This window comes from Schistocerca cancellata, chromosome 1, assembly GCF_023864275.1.
Source record: "Schistocerca cancellata isolate TAMUIC-IGC-003103 chromosome 1, iqSchCanc2.1, whole genome shotgun sequence".
NCBI classification, from domain to species: domain Eukaryota; kingdom Metazoa; phylum Arthropoda; class Insecta; order Orthoptera; family Acrididae; genus Schistocerca; species Schistocerca cancellata.
Genome location: NC_064626.1, coordinates 519,259,771 through 519,285,703, shown reverse-complemented (window position 1 = coordinate 519,285,703; position 25,933 = coordinate 519,259,771). Strand labels below are relative to the sequence as shown.

Here is a 25,933-nt window from a genome sequence, read left to right as displayed (position 1 = left end):
GGCCAACAGTCTGGATGATACACTGATCTGGCTGTGTAACATCAACCAAAACAGCCTTGCTGAACTAGTACTGTGAATGGCTGAAGGCAATGGGAAACTATAGCTGTAATTTTTCCCGAAAACATGCAGATCTACTGTATAGTTAGGTGTTGATGGTTTCCTATAGGGTAAAATACTCCAGAGGTAAAATAGTCCCCCATTCAGATCTCTGGGCAGGGACTACTCATGAGGATGTTGTCATCAGGAGAAATAAAACTGGCATTCTACAGATTGGAGTGTGGAATGTTAGATCCCTTAATCGGGCAGGTAGGTTAGACAATTTAAAAAGGGAAATGGATAGGTTGAAATTAGGTATAGTGGGAATTAATGATGTTTGGTGTTGGGAGGAACAGGACTTCTGGTCAGGTGAATAAAGGGCTATAAATAAAAGTCAAATAGGAGTAATGTAAAAGTCTGTTTAATAATGAATAAGAAAATAAAAAATGCAGGTAAGCTACTATGAAAAGCAAAGCGTATGCATTATTAGCCACGACAGACACGAAGCCCACTACCACAGAAGTACAAGTTTCCACGCCAACTAGCTCCACAGATAATGAAGAGATTGAAGAAATGTATGATGAAATAAAAGAAATTATTCAGGTAGTTAAAGGAGATGAAAGTTTAATTGTGATAGGGGACTGGAATTTGACAGTAGGAAAAGGAAGAGAGAATTTTGCACAGAGAATAATTTAATCATCGCTAACACTTGGTTTAAGAATAATAAAAGAAGGTCATTAATGGAGAGGAGACCTGCAGACGAATCAGATTTTGAATTGTAAGACATTTCCAGGGGCAGAGGTGGACTCTGACCACAATTTATGGTTATGAACTGTACATTAAAACTGAAGAAATTGGAAAAAGGTAGGAAATTAAAAAGATAGGACCTGCATAATTTTAAAGAACCAGTGGTTGTTGCAAGTTTCATAGGGGGCATTAGGCAATGACTGACTAGAACAGGGGAAAGGAAATACAGTATAAGACTAATGGGTGGGTTTAAGTGATAAAATAGTGAAGGTAGCAGAGGATCAAATATGTAAAACAACAAGGCCTAGAAAAAATCTTTTGATACCACAAGAGATATTGAATTTAACTAATGAAAACGAGATAATTTAAATAGCAGCAAATGAAGGAGGTGAAAAGGAATACAAACACTTAAAAAACGAGATTGACGGGAAATGTAAAATTGCTATCACCCAAACCTCCAGATGTCAGACACTCAGATCGATATCAAACATTGTGTGTCAATAGAGTGTCAACCAGAACACTGATCTAGTTCTTGTTATGTCCTGTCATCCAGTAGAACATGTGTAAATGGTAATTAAAAAAGTAACACCAGAACTACGGAGTATACAAGAAGTGCATGAGTGAGATGCAAATGTCAACATCTTTGGTAGGTGAGTTGGTAGAGCATCAGATCGTAGTACTACAGGTCCCGAATTTGAAACCAATTAACTCCAATTTTGAAAGCGATAATATGGAAAGGAAATTGGAAGTAGATGAAGATGAAATGGAAGATATGATACTGCAAGAAGAATTTGACAAAGCTCTGAAAGATCTAAATTGAGACAAGGCTCTGGAAGTAGACGATATTCCACCAGAATTATTGAAACCCTTGGGAGAGCCAGCCATGACAAAACTATTCCATCTGGTATGCAACATCTATGATACAGACAAAATACCATCAAACTTCAAGAAGAATGTAGTAATTCCAATTCCAAAGCAAGCAGTTGCTGATAAGTGTGAAAATTAGTGATCTATCAGTTTAATAAGTTGTGGCTGCAAAATACTAACACACCTACTTTACAGAAGAATGGAAAAACTGATAGAAGCCAACCCAGGGGACGATCAGTTTGGATTCTACAATGAACACATGAGGCAGTACTGACCCTAAGACTTATCTTAGAAAGTAGCTTAAGGAAAGGTAAACCTACATTTATAGCATTTTGTAGACGAGAGAAAGCATTTGTCAATGTTGACTGGAATATCTTCTTTGAAATTCTGGAGGTATCAGGGGTAAAATACAGGGAGCAAAAAGCTTTTTACAACTTTTAACAAACTAGATGGCAGTTATCAGAGTTGAGGGACATGAAAGGGAGGCAGTGGTTGAAAATGGAGTGATACAGGATTGTAGCCTATCTCTGATGTTACTCAATATGTATAGCCTATCCCTAATGTTACTCAATATGTACATTAAACAAGTAGTAAAGTAAACCAAAGAAGAATATGACATTTGCTAATGACACTGCAATTCTATTAGAGACAGCAAAGGACTTGGAAGAGTAGCTGAAAGGAATGGACAGTGTCTTGAAAGGAGGATATAAGATGAACATCAACATAAGCAAAACAAGGATAATGGAATGTATTCAAATTAATCACATGATGCAAAGGGAATCAGATTAGAAAACAAAACACTTAAAGTAATAGATAAGTTTTGCTCTTTGGGCAGCAAAATAACTGATGATGGCTAAAGTAAAGAGGATATAAAATGCAGACTGGCAATGGTAAGATAAGCATTTCAGTCTTTTCTGAATGTATTTGCCTGGAGTGTAGCCATGTATGGAAGTGAAACATGGACAATAACAGCTGAGATAAAAAGAATGTGGTGCTACAGAAGAATGCTGAAGATTAGGTGAGTCAATAACATAACTAATGACAAGGTAGAGACAAGAAATTTGTGTCACATTTTGACCAATAGAAGGGGTTGATTGATATGTCACATTCTGAGACATCAAGGGATCTCCAATTCAGTACTGGAGCGAAAGTGGGGCGGGGGAGTGGGGGGGGGGGGGGAGGAGTGGGGGGGGGGGGCAGAGCAGGGGGAGACCAACAGATGAATGCAGTACGCAGTTTCAGGAAGATGTAGGTTGCGGCAGTTATTCAGAGATGATAAGGCTTGAGGCTCACACCATAGAGTGGCTTGGAGAACTGCATCAAACAAGTTTTTGGACTGAAGACCGCAACAACATAGGAATATTAACTGTAATTACTGTGTTCTATATTATTACTGAAAATGTAGTTGAATGATATTTCGACAATTTGTAGGAAATGTGCAAAGCACATGGTAACCCTGTAGGTAGATAAAGTGAGTAGCAGCTAGGAAATGTAAGAGTGAGAAACCTAGGTTAATCTATTAGCCACTCATGGTGCTCCCTCAGATTGACTGAATGTATATTACAACTCTGGTGTTTCTGAACACTATGTTTGCTCTCTCCCTCTTTTCACACACACACACACACACACACAACTAACATACGTGGTCATCAGTAAAGTTAAAACTGTCTAAAATCAGTAAGTATATCATACAAGATAATAACTAGTTTCAAGAAAAACCTTCTGAGTGAGATTATTTAATAATTTAGTCATAAGTAGGAGTTACAGTTACTCTAGATCTATTAAAAAATACTGTTTAGTGCCATTAACTATGAAGCAATCAATCTCCTAAATACATAATTAATATTGTTAGCTATGCAGTAAACTGGCTTATTAGCTACAGAGTATGTGACAAACTGCACGTCCCTTACAGATCTTAAGATTTTTTGGCACAAAATATGAGTACAACTTTAAACTCTGGCATCACTTGCATGCAAAAAGATGCAAGTTTAAGCACAGATAACTGAACTGACATGAACAAATGTAAAAATTAATCTTTTTTTGAAATAACTAGCATTCAACAGAAAATAATTAAAGGAAACATTCACTAGTTTGCATTGCACTTACCTGAAAAGGAGGGCTTTGTACAAGTACACAGAGAGTGTATGATATTAATAACAAGGCCGTGAGTTGCAGCTCGCATACTCAGGGATCCTGAGCAGACTAAGAAAGTCACAGCATGAAAAAGATATGGTAAGTGGGTGGCCACATCTAAGCAGTTGTTGAAAGACAGCATAAGAAGATACCTTGCCAATATAGCTATGTCATCCCACATCATATGTTGTTCCAGGAGAGGTGTGGGTGATGAACATGTTTTGTCTAACACCTAGCAAGCAAAACAGAAGAAAATATTAAATCAATCACATCTAGGAATAAATAAATAAAAAATCATTCGCGATCAATAAAATCATTCTGTCTACAATCTCACTATTTCAGGAGAGAAAGAATATAATGTAGGAAACTATAAAAGAGCAAACACAGAATAAATATGTTGGATGACTAGTCATCAAGTTTTTATTATCAGGTATCAGACTGAGAGATGAAAGTACTTAGGTCAACAAGACTTATTACATTCTTAGTTCACTTCCTCAAGTTTCATATTTACTTTACCTCACATGAAAAATGCATACTCTCTCTTATCTTTGATACTGGTAATGTAGACAGAATATAACATCGTGGAAATAAGGTACAGATTAGCAGTGCATAAATGCATTCACCAATATTAATTACTGATATTTACCCGGCACAGGCGCCCAATTACTTTTTTTGCTACAAGCTGAACATTTGCAGATGCCAGTGCGACAGCTGTATCTGCCATTATGTCAACCATCGGTGACCCCAGCCCACCAGTAACTGATCTGTGAATGAAGCTGTCAAGTACCATATCTATTAGTTCTGGTACCTGAAACAAGAAAGAAATTGATCACGATAATGTCTTTTTTTGAAAAGCAAAACTATATGGGAAAGTATAGCAGTAGAAACATTAATCTTAAATATAAGCAGAACAAATGTAAACAGAGAAATAACTTAATTATCTCCAGTCAAAAGAGGATTCAGGTGAATGAAAAAGCATGTTATTTCACACAAATCATTTTAAATTTCAATTGAAAGATAATACCAGTCACCTAGTGAACCTAATCAAACATGTCATATTTGCTCTTTAGCAAAAGACACGTTTTCATTATTATCACTATTTTATTTGATAATTTGTACTCCAACAGTCAAATAATTATTTCATCTAATGATATATATATGACAGCTACAAATAATGGAAGGAGTACAGGTAACGACTCACTGTATAGTTGAGGTACTGAGCTGTCATTGTGCACATAAACAATTTTGAAAAGCTTTAAAATGCTGTGTTTTTTTCCAAGTTAACTAGTACAGAATAAGTACACATGCACAAGACAGACACACACACACACACACACACACACACACACACACACACACACACACCTGCACAGGTACCTTTTCTTGTCTGACTATACTGTACCAGTGCTCCACCTCAACTGTGATTAGAGGTTGAGTTGGATGGAGTGGGTGAGAGGAGAAGGTAATTAACAACTCTGTTGCAATTTATAATTTTCATAAATCAGTGTGAATAACAACTTCATATACTTCTTCTTTTCAGTTATTAAAAAAATGTTTTCTACAGGTCATTACTTCCTTCTATGTACTTGGAAATTCCCAAAAGTGGGAGGTGATTCTTCTCAGTCATCCCAAATAAAGTCATTACAGCCACTGCTTTCTTATAGGTTATACTTTATTTTACACTGTCTGCACATTTAACCCACTTTCAGTACCTGTCTTGTCTATGAGTGTCTGGACACTTATTTTGGCACCACTGTCAACCTTCAAATATGAGAAGAATTTCTTTGAGTTTTGTGAGCGATCTTGTGATAATATTCTGCAACAGTAGTTGTTGAAGGCTTCATGCACTGCTTTCTTGACAGCCAAATGCACTTCATTTAGGACATTCATATTTATAGGCCCATGTCTTGTTTCAGCCTATTATGTGTCTTTAGAAGTCTTTTTACAGTGACTGTGTACCATGGAGGGTCCCTCCCAACATGAACTGCTCTACTATACTTGATCGAATTACTTTGTGATTAATGTTTCAGCGAGTCAATTGGTAGGAGCCAGCCACCAAAAAGTCATACTTCGTTCTCAAGCACCACATGCTCACTGTGTTGCCTGTTTTGAAGGTACATGTAGCACCTTGTGAAATGTGGCTGGCTGGACGCCACTGCAATCTGTCAGTCAAAAAGTAATTTTAATCAGAGTAGAGGTACATATCGATCAAGTGCATCATTAACTATTCTTCTACACCTGACCACAGTTCTTCTACATGCTCCATACCAGAGCTAAATGATTTGAGTTCCTTATTGAGATATAACCTACTGCCTCTTTTCTAATTTGCTGAAAATGTAAATCCTTCTTATGTTCATTTGCAAGGCCATCTTCTGCAGCATCTATTAAAATCAATTATTGGTTTCTCTCTCTTAAGCTTACTGCAATTAATTACAGATAATTTTACACCAAACACATTTCACTTTTGTTTACAAAGTAACTTTTGTAGTAATTCTGCAGATATGGATACATATTTTCATAGATTTTCGGTTGATTTAGATTAAAAGCAGTATTTCTTTATAACGTTGGTGTGCAATTTACTTACGATGTTTCTGCCATTTGTTCACATTTTCTGCAAAACACTGCTTCTTCTCTCTGCTTCCCTTTGCTTCAACCTCCACTAACAAATAGAGAAGGAGCAACGGTTTGCAAAATTTGTGAACAAGAGGCACTGTAAGTAAATTGCATGCCAACCATATAAAGGAATACTGTTTCTCATCTAAAACAACCAAAAATGTACAAAAATATGTATACATATTGGCAGAAAGACCCCACAAGATGCTTTGTAAATAAAAGTGAAATGAGTCTGGTATAAAATTCTCTTTAATCAATTGCAGGAAGCTCAAGTGGAGAAACCAATAATGACTGATAAATCCTTCTACTTATTTTACTTGCCCTTTGCAATTTGTTAATCACATCTGCTACAACTGGCTCATGGTCGGTGATACCAATTTCTACGTGGAGTTCCTCAAAGAGGTCAGGTCTATTTCTTCCTATTAGATCCAATATATTTCCATCGTGGGTTGGTTTCCAAACAATCTGTCCAGGGTAATTCTCAGGGAATGCATTTACTACTGTTTTACAGGCTGTCCGGTCATGCCCACCACTTACAAAACTGTAATATTCCCCAATTGATTGTTGGATGATGAAAGTCTCTTACAACAATAAAAGTATGATTTGACTTCTTATGTACTTGTGAACTCAGGTTTTCTTCAAAGTTTTTGGATACATCTGAAGGCAAGTCTGAGGGTCAATAGAAGGATCTAATTACAGGTTTATGCCCACCTTTGATACTGAATCTTGTCATGAAAATCTCACAAACAATTTCAATTTCTGTCTTAGTGTATTTGAGTTTCTCGTCTACTGCGACAAATACACCCTCTCCATTTACAATTAGCTTCTCATTTTGACACAAGCTTAAATTCTCCCCACATATCGCACTGCCATCAGTTTTGCATTTTAAACCACTTTCTATATCAAGTATAATGTGAGCTGCACAGCTGTTTAGAACTACTGTAAATGCTGTCATTTTGCTGTGAATGCTTCAGCAATTAATAACTAGGATTTTAATACTCTTGCCTATAGTGGGCATTTCTTTGGGTCATTTAATCAGTAGGATTTTAATACTCTTGCCTATAGTAGGCAGTTCTTTGGGTTTTGTACTGATACTTCTGGGTCTCATACAGCTGAAATGTCTGGAAAGAATGAAGAGCTGCCTCATCTAAAAAACCCTTGTGTACACCCTACACACTATCAGCCACCTTTGTCACAGCCTCTACATTTCCCAGTTCCATGGTGCAAGTCTAGAAGGTTGCAGCCTCGCCTGTCACAGAACCATTGAAGTCTCTGATTCAAACCTGCTGCTCACCTCAGAACCAAGAGGACACAATTATTTCTGGGGACAACGCTGCAAATCATGAACATCAATGAAACTTCACGAGTAAGGCTGGTCTTTTAAATTTTTTCTCCCAGTTGCTGGAATAATGCAAGTGTGACCTCAAAGCCCAAATGATAGGCATGGTTTGTTCCAATGAGTGCCACAATCAGCAGCTGGTTACACCCTGTTCCCTCACAAAATGACCTCTTCAACATGTTGAATGAGGCCCCCAGGCATTCACACTGAATATATCTGGTGTTCCTTCCTACCCTGGAGGGTACATTATTCATCATACCTTTGAACTGGTGATGATTAATCGACCCCTTCCCTTTTGTGTTTGCCTTGTCCTGAGATGGGACACAGTAAGTTTCCCAGCAGGCAAAGTGGGTCTCACAACCTCAGATTAAGATTCAGTGGAACACAGCAGCTCAAACTTATTGGTTAAGGTATGACTCCCTGACTTCTCCATGGTACCTGTTTCCCCTGTACAAAGCACCTAGCTCTACCAATGACACACCACTCACAATCAAATGGATGAGAAGTGATAGATCCCATACTTCTTGTAGTGGAGACAGGGTACTCAGAAGTTAAAGGAGGTAAAGAAATCTGCTTGAGAACTAAATCCATCAAAAACTACACCGATATCATATCATCTTGCAATTATCCCAGTACCCAGCCCACAAACAAATCTTCCAGGCAGCATCTCTCATTTCTCCTCCCATCATTACTGGCAGCAAAGTTCTTCATTCCCTGCATTTCAGAAGCACCCCTCTTGTTACACATTACCACCCAGGCCTTGAATAACTCAGTAGATTACTCTGCCAGAGATAAAGCTTTCTCTGACTGAACTCTGAAATGATATTATCCCTCCTAACCCACTCCACGCTATTCGTTGTTGACTTCTGCCACACTCAGTAATGTCTCAAAATCCGCATAAAACCTTGTTATAGACCATCACCTGAAATTCAAGACTGCTATTGCAGCAACCAATGTCAGGGTAAAACATGTTGCATGTGCTCACCCATTAGCTCTTTCTCAGGCCACCACTGGCAACATGTACAACATTACTCAGGGCTACATGTTTGTAGTTTAGCAGATGATACAAATGACTGCACATATTTCAGCACAGTGATGACCATCACCAAACTGTTAGAATGTAAGAATGAGCAAAAATGAACTGCCTGTTTTGGGCACACCCAGTAATTACTACTGAACACACTAGAGCATGATTCACAAGACTTGAATGTCAGCTAATGCATGTAGGCTATTTGTATCATCCAAACCAGCATCTTGTTCTCTGAGTTCTCAAGATGGGAACTTACTCACTCTGCTACTCTCTTGAATTCAGCCTATGTTAGCCTAACATCCACCTTATTCCCCCTCCCCTTTCTCCACTGGCTATTGCATTTTTGTGAATGTTTTGTTATTTACTATTCCTCTGCTTTATTCTAATTTTTCCTTTCTTTACTTTATGTGTAACTTCCTTAAAACTTGTTTTTTTTTTTCTTTTATCTTTCTTCTTTACTCATCTTTGTTTATCACTCCCTCTCTCTCTCTCTTCTATCATTCCTAAAGTTAAGGTGGTTATTAAAGTATCATCATTGTTCTCCTATTCTTTCAAAACATTTTCCTTCATATTTGCCTACCTCCCTCCTCATACTTAGAGAGGCCCGTTTAATCTGGATGAACCCGGAGCTCTGCTCTCCTTTCTTCACTTCGCCTCTGACAAATCACCCCAAATATTTTCCTGTTTTCTCTCCCACGAGTACAGTAAGTATTTTTTTTTTTTTTTTTTAATGTTCAGTACTTTGAAATGGGTACGTTGCTACACACCATATAGTGGACGTGTTGAGTCGCAGTCAGACACAACAAAAAGAATTACTTTAAGTAAGGTTTCAACCAAAAAGCATTCTTCTGAATAAGAAAACACACACACACACACACACACACACACACACACTTTCACGCAAATGGAACTCACATACAAATGACCACTGTCTCAGGCTGCCGAGGTCACACTGTGAGCAACTGCGCGTGATGGGAGAAGAAGCTGCGTAGTGCTGGAATGGGAACATGGAATGGTAAAGGACAACAACCTACGAAGGTTCAGTCCAGGGGGAGGGGGCAGGGGGGGGGGGATGGGAACATAGGATATATTGCACAGAGAGTTTCCCGCTGTGCAATTCAGAGAAGCTGGTGTTGGTGGGGAGGATACAGAAGTCACAGGCTGCGAAGCAGTCACTGAAATGAAGAACGTCGTGTTGGGCAGCATGTTCAGCAACTGGATGTTCCATCTGTTTCTTGACCACCTGCTTCGTTAGTGGCCATTCATGTGGGACAGACAGGTTGTTGGTTGCCATGCCCACGCAGAATGAAGCACAATGGTTGCCGCTTAGCTTGTAGATCACATGACTGGTTTCACAAGTAGCCCTGCCTTTGATGGCATAGGTGATCTTTGTGGCCGGACTGGAGTAGGTGGTGGTGGGAGGACGTATGGGACACGTCTTGTACATAGGTCTATTACAGGGATATGAGCCATGAGGCAAGGAGCTGGGAGCAAGTGTTGTGTAGTTATGGACAAGGATACTGTGTAGGTTCGGTGGGCAGCAGAACACCACTGTGGGAGGGGTGGGAAGGATAGTGGGTAGGACATTCCTCATTTCAGGGTATGATGAGATGTAGTCGAAACCCTGACTCAGAATGTGATTCAGTTGTTCCAGTCCTGGGTGGTACTCAATCACAAGGGGACTGCTCCTTTGTAATCTGAAGGTGAGACTTTGGAAAGTGGTAGGTGACTGGAGAAATAAGGTATGATAGATCTTTTTCTGTGTATGGCTGGGAGGATAATTATGGTCTGTGAAGGCCTCAGTGAGACCTTGGTACACTTTGAGAGAGACTGTTTGTCACTACAGACATGAAGGTCACAGTGGTTAGGCTGTATGGAAGGGACTTCTTGGTATGGAATGGGTGGCAGCAGTTGAAGTGGAGGTATTACTGGTGGCTTTGTTATAGACAGAGGTACTGATATAGCCATCTTTGAGGCGAAGTTCAACATCAAGGAAGACGGCTTTCGGGTTGAGGAGGACCAGTTGAAGTAAATGGAGCAGGAAGTGTTGAGGTTCTGGAGGGAGGTGGATAGGGTGTCCTCACCCTCCATCCAGATCAGGAAGATGTCATCAGTGAATCTGAACAAGGAGAGGGGTTTGGGATTCCGGATGGTTAGGAAGGATTCCTCTAGATGGCCCATTAATAGGTTGGTATAGGATGGTGCAATGCGAGTGCCCACTGTCGTTAACCCAGATTTGTTTGCAGTTGAGGCATTTAAAGGAGAAGTAATTGTGGATGAGGACATAGTTTGTATGGTTGTAGGTTTCGAATCTGTCAAGCATTGGGAAAGGTGGTGTTCAATAACAACGGCAAAGCCATGGGGATTAGGGATGTCAGTGTAAATGGAAGCAGCATCAATAAAGACAAGCAGGACACCAAGTAGTAAAGGAAAAGGAACTGTGGAGAGTCTGTGAACAAAATGGTTGGTGTCTTTTGTATAGGTAGACAGGTTGAGGGTAATATGCTGATGGTCGCCTACGAGAGCAGATATCCTCTCAGTGGGGGCACTGCAACTAGCTCCAACAGGGCATCCTGGATGGTTAGGTTTATGGACTGTCGGAGGCATTTAGAAGATAGGAGTGCAGGGAGTGGTAGAGGTGAGGAGAGAGATAGACTCTGGTGAGTGGATCATGGACTGGCCTAAGGATATGATAAGAGACTGGAGATCCTAATGGGTTTCTGGAATGGGGTCACTGTGTTTGTAGTTGGATGAATCTCCACCAGATAATTCTTACAGTTCAAAACAATTGTGGTGGAGCCTTTGACAGAGAGTAGGATTATAAGATTGGAGTCAGTTTTTAGGTGGTACACTGCAGTTCTTTCTCAGTAATCCATGACCTAAAAACTGATCCCAACCTTATAATCCTGACTGCTGAGAATGGATCAACCACTGTTGTTTTCAACTGCATGGAATACCTTGTAGAAGTACTTCACCATCTTTCATATTCGTCCACCTACAAACCGAGCCACAGAGCTCCTGACAATGGTACCATCACTGTTGTTTTAAATCGCACAGATTACCTGGTGGAATGTCTTCGCAGGTGTGAGATTCGTGTACCTACAAATCCAGCCACAGTGACCCCATTCCAGAAATCCAGCAGGATCTCTAATCTCTCATCCTATCCTTAGGCCCATCCCAGAACCTCTCCCCAGAGTCTATCTCTCTCGTCACTCCCACCACTCCTCGCACTCCTGCCTTCTATGTGCTTCCTAAAGTCCATAAAGCCAAGCACCCACAATGCCCTATTGTGGCCGGTTACTGTGCCTCCACTGAGAGAATCTCTGCTCTCATAGACCAAAACTTTCAGCTATTACCTCCAACCAACCTTCCTATAAAAGATACCCACCACTTCCTTCACTGACTCTCCACAGTTCCTGTTCCTTTACTATATGGATTGTCACTATTTACGCTACTTTCCTTTACACTAACATTCCTAACGCCCATTGCTTTGATGCTACTGAACACTACCTTTCCCAGCACCTGAAGGATTCCAACCCTAAACCTCCTTCCTAGTCAACATGACCAACTGTATCCTCACCCACAATTACTTCTCCTTTGCAGGAAACAACTATAAACAAATCCGGGGTGGTACAATGGGCACCCGTATGGCACCATTCTATGCCAGTATATTCATGGATAATTGGAGGAGTCCTTTCTAATCACCCAAAATCCCAAATCCCTCACCTGGTTCAGATTCACTGATGACATCTTCATGATCTGGGTGGAGGGTGAGGACACTCTATCCCCATTTCTCCAGAACCTCAACACCTTTTCCCCATTCACTTCACCTGATGCTCCTCAACCAAGAAGCCACTTTCCTCAATTTTGAGTTTCACCTCAAAGATGGCTACATCAGTACCGTCATCCAACCACCAGCAATACCTCCACTTCGACAGCTGCCACCCATTCCATACCAAAGTCCCTTCCATACAGCCTAGCCACTAGGGCCTTTGCATCTGTAGTGCTGAACAGTCCATCTTGAAATATACCAATGGTCTCATTGTGGCCTTCACCAACTGTAATTACCCCTCCCAACCTAGCACAGAAAAAGATCTCCCATGCCTTATCTCTCCAGTCGCCTACCACCTCCAAAAGTCCCATCGCCCAACCACAGAAGAGCATTTCCCTCGTCACTCAGTACCACCCAGGAATGGAGCAATTGGATCACATTCTCAGCCAGGTTTTCAACTACCTCTCATCATGCCCTGAAATAAGGAATGTTCTACCCACTATCCTTCCCACCCCCCTTTTTACAGTGGTATTCTGCCGCCCACCAAAGCTATATAATATATTCATCCATTCCTACACAACACTTGGTTCCGACCCCTTGCCTCACGGCTCATATCCCTGTAACAGACCTAATTGCAAGACCTGTCCCATACATTCTCCCACTGCCACCTGCTCCAGACCATTCTCAAGTGTCACCTATGCCACCAAAGGCAAGGCTACCTGTGAAACCAGTCACACAATCTACAACATACACTGTGACCACTGTGCTGCAGACGACATGGGCATGACAAACAACAACCTGTCTGTCCACATGAAAGGCCACCGACAAACTGCAACCAAGAAACAGCTGGACCACCCAGTTGCTGAGCATGCTGCCCACATGACGTTCTTTATTTCAAAGACTGATTCACAGCCTGTGCCATCTGGATACTTCCTACTAACATAAGCTTTCCTGAATTGCACAGGTGGGAAATCTCCCTGCAATATATCCTATGTTCTTGAAATCCCACTGGCCTGAAGCTTTGATAGTCATTGTTCTTTACCCATCCATCCCCTTCCCTGTTCCCATTTGAGCACTATGCTACACAGCTTTCTATGCCACCAATACACACAATGTCTTTTTATTTCTCTCCCTTTCCAATTGCCCTCACTTGGCCACTGTCTAGCTTCCCAACTGCACCTAGATGCCCTACCCTCTCTCTACCTCATCCCTGTATGCTCCCACAATCAGAAGTTTACCATCCCCCACCCCTACCCTACTATCCTCGCCCTCCCAGCCTCCTCCTTACCCCCACCACCAAGACTGCTTCTCCCACCATGCGCAATTGCTTGCAGTCTGGCCTCGGCAGCCAGAGACAGTTGTCATGTGAGGGTTGCATTTGTGTGAAAGTGTGTGCGTGTTCTTATTCATAAGAATGCTTTTTGGCTGCCTGTGACTCAACATTTTCACCATATGGTGAGTAGCAATGTATCCTCTTCACAATACTGTTATTCTTCCATCCTGTATTTTGCATTTTTTTATTTTTTTTATATTCCTATTAATTGTAATGAGGTTTGTGTCTTCCGAATGTAAGCACTGGTCAACCAACTTAGTAATGAATTAGTCAACAGTACATGACAAGCCTTCAGATCTGGTAGATGTTAGCTGTCCTGATGACTTGTTCTGTGTAAAAGGGAAAACAGTTTGTTGTTAAATTCAGAAAGAGACAGGAAAGCATGAGAGATATTAATTGCAAGGTTACATACTGGCCATCCATTAGTCTCTCTGAGAATTTAACAATTCCCTGAATGTCAATTTGCTTTTTATAAACTTAATATCTTAGCCACATATTACACTCACCTGTCCAATGGAACCCCAAATTTTAGCCTGAATTGAAGGATACATTTCTTCTTCCTCTATTGTTAAAATTATAAGTTTTTCTAAAATCTGCGCTACTTTCTGTTGCCTCTTATTTTCATCTGATGGCTTGCAAAACCTGAAAATGAAAATCAAACAGAGATTTAGTATATTAAATGTATTATTTTTTCTTAAAAAGTTCTTAATAAAAAAATCGAGCAAATCAAAACAAAAGATACAATCATGTAATCTATTAGTAATGTTCATTTAACATACTCTTGATAAGCATAAGCAGATAAATACATAAACTGCAAGTAATTTTACCTCACAAGATTTGCCAGCCAAGGAGTCATGTACTCTAGACATAAGTGCTTCAGTTCAATTGTTGACACTCTGAAACCTTGGATACATTCTTCAAGAAACTCTAATGTTAGGTGTGGTTCATTGGTAGCAAGTTTTTCACTCACTGACTTAATAAAGATGGTGTTGTTTGATGGAATACAGAGACCTACAAAATAATATACATTAATTTACATCTTGTAGCATTGGCTTAACTGCAATTTTGACACACTACAGCACTCATCAGTCACTAATTTCATACTTACTGTGTACTGCCCCTTAAAGCATGTTATGAGATAACTTGGAGAGGAGTAATAATTATGGTAATGGAAAGTCTTTGGTGAATATAAAAAATGGAAAAAGTAGAGGTAAAAACTAACCATATAGTTCAGGGGTTAAGTGGTTGACAGGCACAGAAAAAAAGGCAAAAATGTTGCTAGCTTATGCGCAAATCCTTCTTTGAAGGTAACAGAGTGCACATCCACACACATAGGCTGATGAGCCAAAGCATATTGACCTCCTGCTTAACAGCATGTTGGTACACATTTGGGAAGCAATATAACAGTAATTCACAGATTCAAGAAATTCTTGGTAGGTTTCCTGAAGTGTGTGGCATCAGATGTCTGTATGCACACACGTCACGCAATCCTGTAAATTGCTAGCCAATGGTTTGTGGATGCAGAACTGGCAGTCGACAGCATTCCAGATGTGTTCCACTGGGTTCGTATGAGGTTAATTTGGTGACCAAGACAAACATCTAAATTCACTATCCTACTCCTCAAAACACTGTAGCATGATTCTGGCCTCTTGACATGGACGATAATCTTGCTGGTAGGTGCCATCACCACTGAAGAAGACATCAGGTAAGAACTGATATAAATGGTCTGAATAATGTTCATGTAATTCACAGCTGTAAAAATGCCTTTGACTACTACCATAGGTCCATGGAAGCCCAAGTCAGTTGTCCTTTTTAGCATAAAACTGGCCCCACTGGCCTGCATCCACGGTATAGAGCATGTTTCGAGCAGCAATTTGCCAGGATGAAGATTTATACGGACATGACTTTCCACTTCTTGTAACAATAAACACATTTCCTCCAACCAGGCAATACATTTCCATTGATTTATAGTCCAATCTCAATAACCTTGTGTCCACTGAAATTATAACTGATGATGTTACCAACATTGGGAATGTAAAGGGGTTGTCTACTGCAGAATCCAATGTTCAACTATGTGCACTAGACAGTGTGATCTGAAACACGTGTTCGTACACCAGTGTTGTACTCTGTCATCAGATCTGCTACAGATCACCATCTATCCTGCTTTACACAGTGGCCAAGCTGCCAACCTCTCAAGTTCTGTGACAAATGTAGACATCTGACACCTTGTTATCTAATTGTGGTTTCACTGTCCTTCAACCACTTTCCACAGATGCTCGCAACAGTAGGATGTGAACAGCTAACCAGATTGCCACTGTATGGTGCACGGTGGATGGTACCCCGTACCACTACTACTCATTTTCTTTTCTGTTCCAATCGCAAATAGAGTCATAATTTCTCCTGTCTTATCTTCAAAGTCCTTACACGCAACATATGCTGGCAGCAGTAGAATCATTCGGCAGTCAGCTTCAGATGTCAACTCTCTAAATCTTCTCAATAGTGTTCTTTGGAGAAAATGTCGCCTTCCCTCCAGGGATTCCCATTTGAGTTCCCTGAAACCTCTCCATGACACTTATGTGTAGTTATAATCCACTAACAAATCTAGCAGCCTGCCTCTGAATTGCTACTTTAGTATTCCACATTAGTACCAATACAATAATGTTAAAGAGCAAATTATAAAAGAACATACATGTTATTCTTATCAAAACAGCACTTGAAAATAAAAAAATTTAAAAACGAAGCAATATATATGTACAGGTACAACTTACCTCCATATACTGGATGCACAAAACTTAAGGACAGAAGTAAGTTTTGCATGATGTGTCATTGCCAACGTAGCTCAATGTCACTCAGATCATACATAGAACGAACTGCTACAGTACAGTACATAAAGTAACAGAAAGAATTTTAATCAAATGCTATAATTGCACTGAAGTCACCGAGATTTATGAAGATCCCCTGGACATTAAAAAATGCGAGACATGGTTCTTAAGATCACTATGAGCAATAATGCAGGCTCTGTAATGTGTTCCCAGGCTGGTCACTTGTGGTAGCACATTCCGTTACTCCACCAGCATGGCTGACAATTGCTGGATGGTTGTTGATATGGACAAGTTGCAATATGACTCCCCAACCTGTTAGTAACATGTTCAGTCTTATTTTGTCTTGCTCGATGGGATTTAAATCCAGGAAATTGGCAGGCCAGTCCAGCCACCCAACATCCTCTCATTCCAAGAGGCACTCTGCCCATAAGCCAGTCCATTTACCAAACATCTTCTCATTCCAAGAGCTCCTCCATCTGTGCAGTTCAATGAGGTTGCAGATTGACAACCATAAAAATACAGTCAGAGCTGAATGCACCCCTGAAAAGACACACATGGTGAAGGCATACAATGTCACAATAATGTTAACCAGTGAGTGCAGCATTTTCAAAGATTTGGAGGTCAGTATGCCCATGAAAAATTAAGCCTCCCCACGCTATAACACCTGGACCACAAACACAATCACGTTCAACAATGATCCTGGGTGCATTATGTGCTCCCACCTCTCGCCATATGAGGATACATAATGCACACAGGAACATTTTTGAACATGATTGTTTTGGTGGCCCACATGTTATGGTGTACGGAGGCTTAATGTTACATGGCTGTATTTATCTCCAAATCTCTGAACACAGTACACTCCCTGGTCAATGTTATTGTGACAGTGTAGTCCTTCCACAGTTGTGTCTTTTCAGGGTTGTATTTGACACTGACTTTATGTTTATGGATGACAACATGGACCACACAGCACAGCACAGGTAGAGAAGCTCTTGGAACCAGAGGAGATTCGGAAAATCAACTGGCCTGCCTGTTTCCCCTCTTAAATCCCACTGAGCATGTGTGGTAGGCATTGGGAGGATGTATTACTGCATGTCCACAAGCACCAATGACTGGTGGAGGAATGGAATGACCTACCACCAGAACTCCTTACCAACATTGTGGCAGCACAGGAGCATGTCACAGAACATCGCTGCCATTCGTAGTGACCATACACCCTATTAAGAACAATGTCCCATCTTTTATAATGTCCAGAGCCATCATAAATTGCAGTGGCTTCAGTGGAATTATTGTCTTTGATAAAAAAACATCATATCTGCTCATTTCATTATGTTTTCCTTTCCGTTACCTTCTATATTATACTGTAGCATTACTTTCTATGTATGGTCCAAGCTATGTTACATGGTAGTGACACATCATGTTAAAGTTACTTTTGTCCTTAGGTTTTAAATGAAAGCAAAAGTGGTTACATAAATTAAAAAATCGATGCAAGTTGTGGGCCACAGCACTTACTGCATACACTGAAGAATTCTTTGGGTGTTGTAAAAAAATAGTGGATTTGGTAACACACTAGCCACTAACTAGTAAAGATGTTCCAACACCATCCAAGTACTGATACCAACTCAAATGAGTAGTATTCAAGTTGTCCTGTGACACTATTTACACAATTACTCCTAATTGCTGATGATGATAAAACATAGTGATATCACAGATCACTGGCTTAGATAGCAATAAAAAAAAAGGAAATGAAGATAAAAACTAATGAAAAATCATTTCATTTGTTCATTTTATTTCTTCATGTATCATCAAAATGTAGCCAATCAACAAATGGTATAAGTTTACAATAGGTATAATGTGAACGTTTTTACAAATATACTTTATATAAATAAAACAGTTTGCAACTTTGATTAGGCAGAATACATTAAAAATTTCTCAGGGAGCCTCTTACAAAAACGGGGGTGTCCCATGTTCAGAGTTGTCTTATAGTTGGCTAAGTATGGTATTTACATTTATGTTATACTTAACGCCTACATCTTGAATATGGGGCAGAAAACAGTCAAAAAGTTCTTTTGGTTGATCCCCGTGATAACTATATGTTGAGGTAGCTTGCACAGTGTGGTATATCACAAATGACCTTTTCCAGGGTGCATCAGCTAATCCTAATGGTAACTTCTCAACTGAAAAAGCCCAAAGGAGTATTTATAACCATGATTTGTTGTGATTCATCATCAAGTGGAAGATGAAGACTGGCATCAGTGAGATCTATATTTGAAAAATATTTGCCATGTACTAATTACAAAATTCATCTGGATAAGGAATGGAGTAAGTTTTGACAATAGGGTGCATGTTTACTGTATTCTCAAAGAGCACCCAAAACCAATGTCCACGAATAATGAAGATCAACAATTGAGGATCTATTGGAAAGCACACTCATAGTACCATACACATATGTCAGTACTGAAAGTGATTTGAAATGGCGGTGCTTCAGTCTTTCGTGCCATGATGATCTCACTTGTCACAAACCACAATGCATAATATTGGCAGCTGTAGCATGAGAACTGCATTGGGACCCTCTGCAGAAATTTATGGTTGAAATAGATATCCTTGGATATTACAGAATACAATGTTACCACATCAGACTAAAATCTGTTCACTTTATCCTATGTGACGGTCTTCATATGCCTTATTCTATTATTTTCAACAATGAGTATAAGCAGAAAAACTGATGAAGTGTGGTGCTCTAAAATATGTAAATTATATGATCAAAAGTGATGGGACAGCCTGGGTCAAATTATCTTTCCATGAATTGAATTCCATTTAACTCAATTTTTCAAATGATTTCCTCTCCCCATTTTGCATTTGAAAATATGATGATGAGAACAATAATTTACCTTGTGTCTCCAGGAGCTGGCCCTCTATTTTCAAGTCAAATGTTGCAGTTAAGGCACACAACTGGTTATAAGCAGCTGTTCGTAAGTTGGGGTCCGATGATCCTAGATTAAGCAAAGCCATATTGAGTAGCGTTCCAGGTACATCTTTTGGCCTTATCTTCTGATGAACAGTAACAGAATCCTAGAAACATGAAACAAAATAACATGCATGTAAACTTTTGTGGAAATTTAAGCTAACAGGTTAATTGACAACATCACAGATGAATTTCCTTAACATATTACATTTACAGCAATTAAAATTCTGTAGAGGTAAATTCCTCCTTGGTAAAATACTCCATAGGTAATACAGTCCCCCATTCAGATCTCCAGGTGGATACCACTCAATGTTATGTCATCACCAGGAGAAACAAAACCGGCATGATATGAGTTGGAGCAAGGTATGTTAGATCCCTGATCAGGCAGACAGTTTAGAAAATTTAAAATGGGAAATGGGTAGGTTGAATATAGACATACTGGGAATTAATAAAATACAGTAGCAGGTGGAATAGGTCTTCTGATCAGGTGAGCACAGGGTTATGAATAAAAAATCAAATAGGGGTGGCATAGTTTAATTGTGAATAAGAAAATTGGAATACAGGTAAGCTGCTATGAACAGCATAATGAACACATTATCATAGCCAAGATAGACATTAAGCCCACACTCACCACAGCAGCGCAAGTTTATAAGCTAACCAGCTCTATGTATGACGAACATATTGAAGAAATGTATGATGAGGTAAAAATATTAATCAGATAGATAAGGGAGACAAAAATTTAATTGTTTGGGGAAATGGAATTCAATAGTAGGAAAAGAGAGAGAAGGAAAAATAATAAGTGAACATGGTCTGGGGGAAAGTAATGAATGAGGAAGCTATCTGATGGAATTTTGCACGGAGCATAATTTAATCATCACTAACACTTGGTGTAGAATCATAAAAGAAGGCTGTATACCTGGAAGAGATCTGGAGGCACTGAAGATTTCAGAGCTTTATATAATGTAAGGCAGAGAATTCCAAACTTGTTTTAAATAGTAAGACACTTCAAGGGGCAGATGTCGACTCTCACTACAATTTATTGGTTATTATGAACTATCGATTAAAACTGAAGAAATTGCAAATAAGGTCAGAAAATAGGGAGATTGGACCTGGATACATTGAAATATGAGATTTTTGAGAGTTTCATAGAGAACATTAGGAAACGATTAACTACAGTAGGGGAAAGGAATACAGAGAAGACAAATGTGTAGCTTTGAGAGATGAAATAGTGAAGGCACCAGAAGATCAGACAAGTAAAAAGACAAGGCCTAGTAGAAATCCTTGAATATGACAGATGATACTGAATTTAACTGAGGAAAGGAAAAAACGTAAGAATGCAGCAAATGAAGCAGGCAAAAGATACTATATACATTTAAAAAGTGAGATTGACATGAAGTGCAAAATGGCAAAGGAGGAATGGCCAGAGAATAAATATAAGGACTTAGAAACATATTTTATTATGGGAAAGATAGATACCACCTAGAAGAAAATTAAAGAGGCATATAGAAAAGAGAAGCATTTGTACAAATATCAAGAGCTCAGATGAAAACCAGTACTAAGCAAAAAAAGGGAAAGTTTAACGTGGAAGGAATATATAGTTGGTCTATACAAGGGAGATGAACTTGAAGACAATGTTATAGAAAGGGTAGAGGACATAGATAAATATGAGGTGTGAGATATGATACTGCAAGAAAAATTTGATAGAGCAGTGAAAGACCTAAGCTGAAACAAGGCCCCAGGAGTTGATGACATTCCATCAGAATTACTGATAGTCATGGGAGAGCCAGCTATGACAAAACTATTCCATCTGGTGTCCAAGATTTATCAGAAATGCGAAATACCCTACGACTTTATGAAGAAAATAACGACTTTAATTACAAAGAAGGCAGGTGCTGACAGTCTGGATATTACTAAACCATCAGTTTAAGAAGTCTTGGTTGCCAAATTAGTATTTTGCAATTCTTTACAGAAGAATGGAAAAACTGGTGGGAAGTGACCTCGAGGAAGATCAGTTTGGATTCCGGAGAAATGAAGGAACACATGAGGCTATACTGATCTTGTGACTTCTCTTAGAAGACGGCTTCAGGAAAGGCAAACCTATGTTTATGGCATTTGCAGACTTAAGAGAGAGAGCTTTTGACAATGCCGCCTGGAATATATACTCTCTTTGAAGTTGTGAAGCTAGCAGGGGTAAAATACAGGGAGCAAAAGTCTATTTACAACTTGTACAGAAACCAGACAACGATTATAAGAGTTGAGGGGTGTGAAAGAGAAGCACTGGTTGAGAAGGTAGTGAGAGTGTGTTGTAACTTATCTGTTGTAACCTATCCCTGATGTTATTCAACCTCTAAGTAAGCAGTTAAGGAGACATAAGAAAAATGTGGAGTAAGAATTGAAGTACAAGGAGAAATAAAAACTGACGTTTGCCAGTGACATTGTAATTCCACCTGACAGCAAAGCACTTGGTAGAACAATTGAATGCAATGGACAACATTTTGAAATGAGAATATAAGATGAACATCGACAAAACATAACAAGGATAACTGAATGTAGTTGAATCAAATCAGGTGATGCTGAGTGAATCAGATTAGGAAGCGAGACACTTAAAGTAGTGTATGAGTGTATGATTTGGGCAGCAAAATAAGTGATGATGGATGAAGTAGACAGGATATAAAATGTAGATGCAATGACAAGAAAAGTATTTCTGAAGAAGAGTCATTTATGAACTCTGAATATAGATTTAAGTGTAAGAAGTCTTTTCTGATGTTATTTGTCTGAAGCGTAGCCATGTATGGAAGTGAAACATGGACAATAAACAGCTTAGACAAAAAAATAACAGAGGCTTTTGAAATGTGGTGCTACAGAAGAATGCTGAAGATTAGATGAGTAAATCAAGTAACTAATGAGAAGATACTGAACAGAATTACGAAGACAAGACATTTGTAGCACAACTTAAGTAAAAGAAGAGACTGGTCGACAGGACACATTCTGAGACATCAGGGGAACTCCAATTTAGTACTGGAGAGAAGTGTGAGGGTAAAAATCAAATAGGGAGATCAAGCGATGAATATAATAAGTGGATTCAGAAGGATGTAGGTTGCAGCAGTTATTCGGGGATGAAGAGGCTTTCACAGGATAGAGCAGCATGGAGAGCTGCATCAAACCAATCTCTGGACTGAGACAGCAGCAGCAGCAACGACAACAACAATAACAGGTAAATTACTCCTGAAAAAGATCTAAAACATAGTAAAATTGAAGACAGTGCAACAAAGCCAATATAGAAAGCATTTGACAGTGGTGTCAACAGACTGAAATTCAGAGTAGTTTTCAAATGAATAAATTTCAGCATATAAATGAAGGACAATTTAAAAGAAAAGAAAAAAAAGATAAAAAGGAAACAGACAGTAAGTCACACAAAGTTTGTTGGCTCTTAGAAAGACAGCATCAAATACAATAAATGACTTATGATAGGCCTGGCAACAGGTCCTTTCTTCAGAGTGAGAGCACGGGGAGAAGATGGGGAGAACAAGAATAGGTTACAAACCTTTCACAAAAAGTGATAAGAGGGATTTGTGAGGTGTGTGGAAGAAGGAAGTTAAGATGAAGGGAATGAGATCTGTGAAGAAACAGACAGTTGTAAGTAAGAATTGTCCTAGTGTCTCACCAAAGATAACAGAAGGGGGAATGACAGGGTAGAATGAAAAAGAGCAAAAGAGTGTGAAGATGGATGAAACAAAATATGATCAATTGTGGTGAAGGGAGCCCTATTTTGTGAAGGTATTTAGCACAAGAGCAGTGGGATGGGGGTATTATGCACAGAAGTGTAGGGAATTGGAACTTTGGAATTGAGGTGACAAAAGAGGTGAGTTCAGAAGAGGAAGGAAAGAGGCAGGTGGTACATGTGATAAAACATACTAAAGAAGGAAAATAAGGCTTCTTACAAGAAGGAATGTAGTGGAAGGGGGACAGAAAGCAGATGCATAGAGAAGAAGAAAGGTGAGTGATAGGGGAAGAGAGGGAGGACAATGGAAGGCTAACATAACACGAGCTGAAGACTTTAGTCATGTAAATGGAGGTGGAATACTGCTCAACTTTGTGGTGGCTGTATATGTTGAAGCTGTTAGGGGACACTGACAGTGTACGAAGAAAAGCACCTCAAACGGCAATAAGCTTGTTGCTTGTAACAGAAAAAAAACAGTCCATATTCAAAGAAAGCCATCCAATATATTTGAGAATCATCCTTTCAAAAGTAAAAGAACCAGTTTTCTAGACAAAATTTACATTTTTTTTAAGTGAGCTCAAAATGACTACCAGCAAAATGCAGAAGATAAAATTAGGATAACAATAGCTCACACTGTGGCTTATTAACAACAATTTTTCTCTTGTTGTGTCTATTAATGGAACAGGAAGAAACAAATAAAAGTACCTTTTACCATAAGTTTCATAGGGATTTGCAAAGTATAGCTATACATGTAAGATCTGATCTCATCCTATCTGATGTTCACTGGTAATCTGTAACAAACTTCTTAAATATAACATAAAACATCTAGAGAGGGACGCATCAAAGTTTAGATGAAAATTATTTCTGCTTCTAATGTTGTGATTGTGAATTGCAGTGGTATTAGAATCTACACAACAGTGAGACTTGGACAGTAACAGATAGAAATAAACAAAGAAAACAAGCTGTGGAAATATGATTTTTAAGAACAGCAACTGGCTCTAGGCTATGTGATATGATAAGGGATGCAACAACTGGATAAAAACTAGGACTCTGAAACATAAAAGAACAGATCAAGGACTATAGATATGGAGAGATCATGTCACAAGAATGAATGAAAATAGAATGCCCTAAATAACAACAAATTATCGATCAATAGGAGAAATATCAACAAGAAAACAAAAAAACAGGGAGGAGAGATAAAATAGAAACTAGCCTCAAACAAAAAAGGCACTGAATAACAGGATGTAACAGGCAATTGTCTAATACTTGAAGAAAGGAGAAAAAGAAAAAAAAATCAAGAATTGATCCTAAATTCACTATTGTTATTAATCATGTATACTATCAAGGACTTCCATCTCAAATGACTTTGATGTCAATGGAATGTTGAACCCTAATCTTTCATACTTTTCTTGATCTCTAAGTCCCAGAAGAGGCTTCTGCAAGATGTTTGGTCATCATCATTTTACAATATTCTTATTGTGTACTTCTGTGGAAAATGGTTTTTTCACCTAAGACGCATTGTCCAGAATATTACGCCATAGAACAGAATTGAGTGAAGGTATGGTAGCATGGTGGCAGTCCTGTCTGTAGATCAATACAATGAGAGAGGTTCCTAAGTGCAAAGCAGGCAAAACTGAGCTTTTGAGTTCAACTTGTTTGCATGCTGGTGCCACCACAGTTTATTAACCATCTGGATGCCTAGGTACTTCACACACAGAACCCCATCCAGTGTATACCCATGGACCTCTACTTCTGGTACCTGTCAGTTATTTTGATTTGTTTGGAAAAGAATAATATTAGTTTTTGCAAGGTTTCATCAGTAAACATTACAGTTTGTCGGGAGTCTTTCAATGTCTCAGGTAAATCATTCATGTAGGCCAGGCACTAAACCTTGTGACCGTTCTGAATCTACATGATTACTCTGCAATTGACTCTTAAGTTCTAACCACTTTCAGACTATTTCTCAATTGTTCCACTCAGAAGTTGCATGTGGGAAAAATGAGTACTTAAATCTTTCCATGCAAGCTCCGAGTTCTCTTATTACGATGGTCATTTATCCCTATATATGTGGAAGACCACTAAATATTTTGGCATTCAGAGGAGAAAGTTGGTGATTGAAATTTGTTGAAAAGCTCTCGCCTCAAGGAAAAACACTGTTGTTTTAATGATCATCACTCGAAATCACTTATGATATCTGTGACACACTCTCCTGTATTATGCATTAATACAAAATGAACTGTCCTACTATCAAACTTTTTGATGTCCTCTGTCAATCTCATTGGTAAAGATCCCATACTGCACAGAAATACTCTAGAAGAGGATGAACACATGTAACATAGGCATTTTCTTTGGTACAGTTTTTGCATCTTGTAAAGGTTCTGCCAATAAAATATAGTCTTCAGTTCACCTTCCCCACAACTTTTTCTATGTGGTGGTTTCATTTTAAGTTATTTTTAATTGTAATTCCTAGGTATTTATATGAATCTGCAACCTTAAAATTAGTGTTATTTATCATGTAACCAAAATTTAACGGATTTTTTTTAGTATTCATGTGAAGG

At 39.1% G+C, this 25,933-nt stretch overlaps 1 protein-coding gene across 2 annotated transcripts in view; it reads right to left on the bottom strand.

The window, feature by feature from the left end:
• LOC126178807 (neurofibromin) overlaps window positions 1-25,933 on the bottom strand; it is a 474,179-nt gene that overhangs the window by 192,598 nt on the left and 255,648 nt on the right. For both annotated transcript variants that reach the window (XM_049924560.1, XM_049924561.1), the window contains 5 exons: window positions 19,581-19,761; window positions 14,698-14,881; window positions 14,377-14,512; window positions 4,430-4,591; window positions 3,757-4,015 (listed from right to left, as the gene is read on the bottom strand). In XM_049924560.1, coding sequence (XP_049780517.1) covers window positions 3,757-4,015; window positions 4,430-4,591; window positions 14,377-14,512; window positions 14,698-14,881; window positions 19,581-19,761 — 922 coding nt within the window. The remainder of the gene's footprint in view (window positions 1-3,756; window positions 4,016-4,429; window positions 4,592-14,376; window positions 14,513-14,697; window positions 14,882-19,580; window positions 19,762-25,933) is intronic.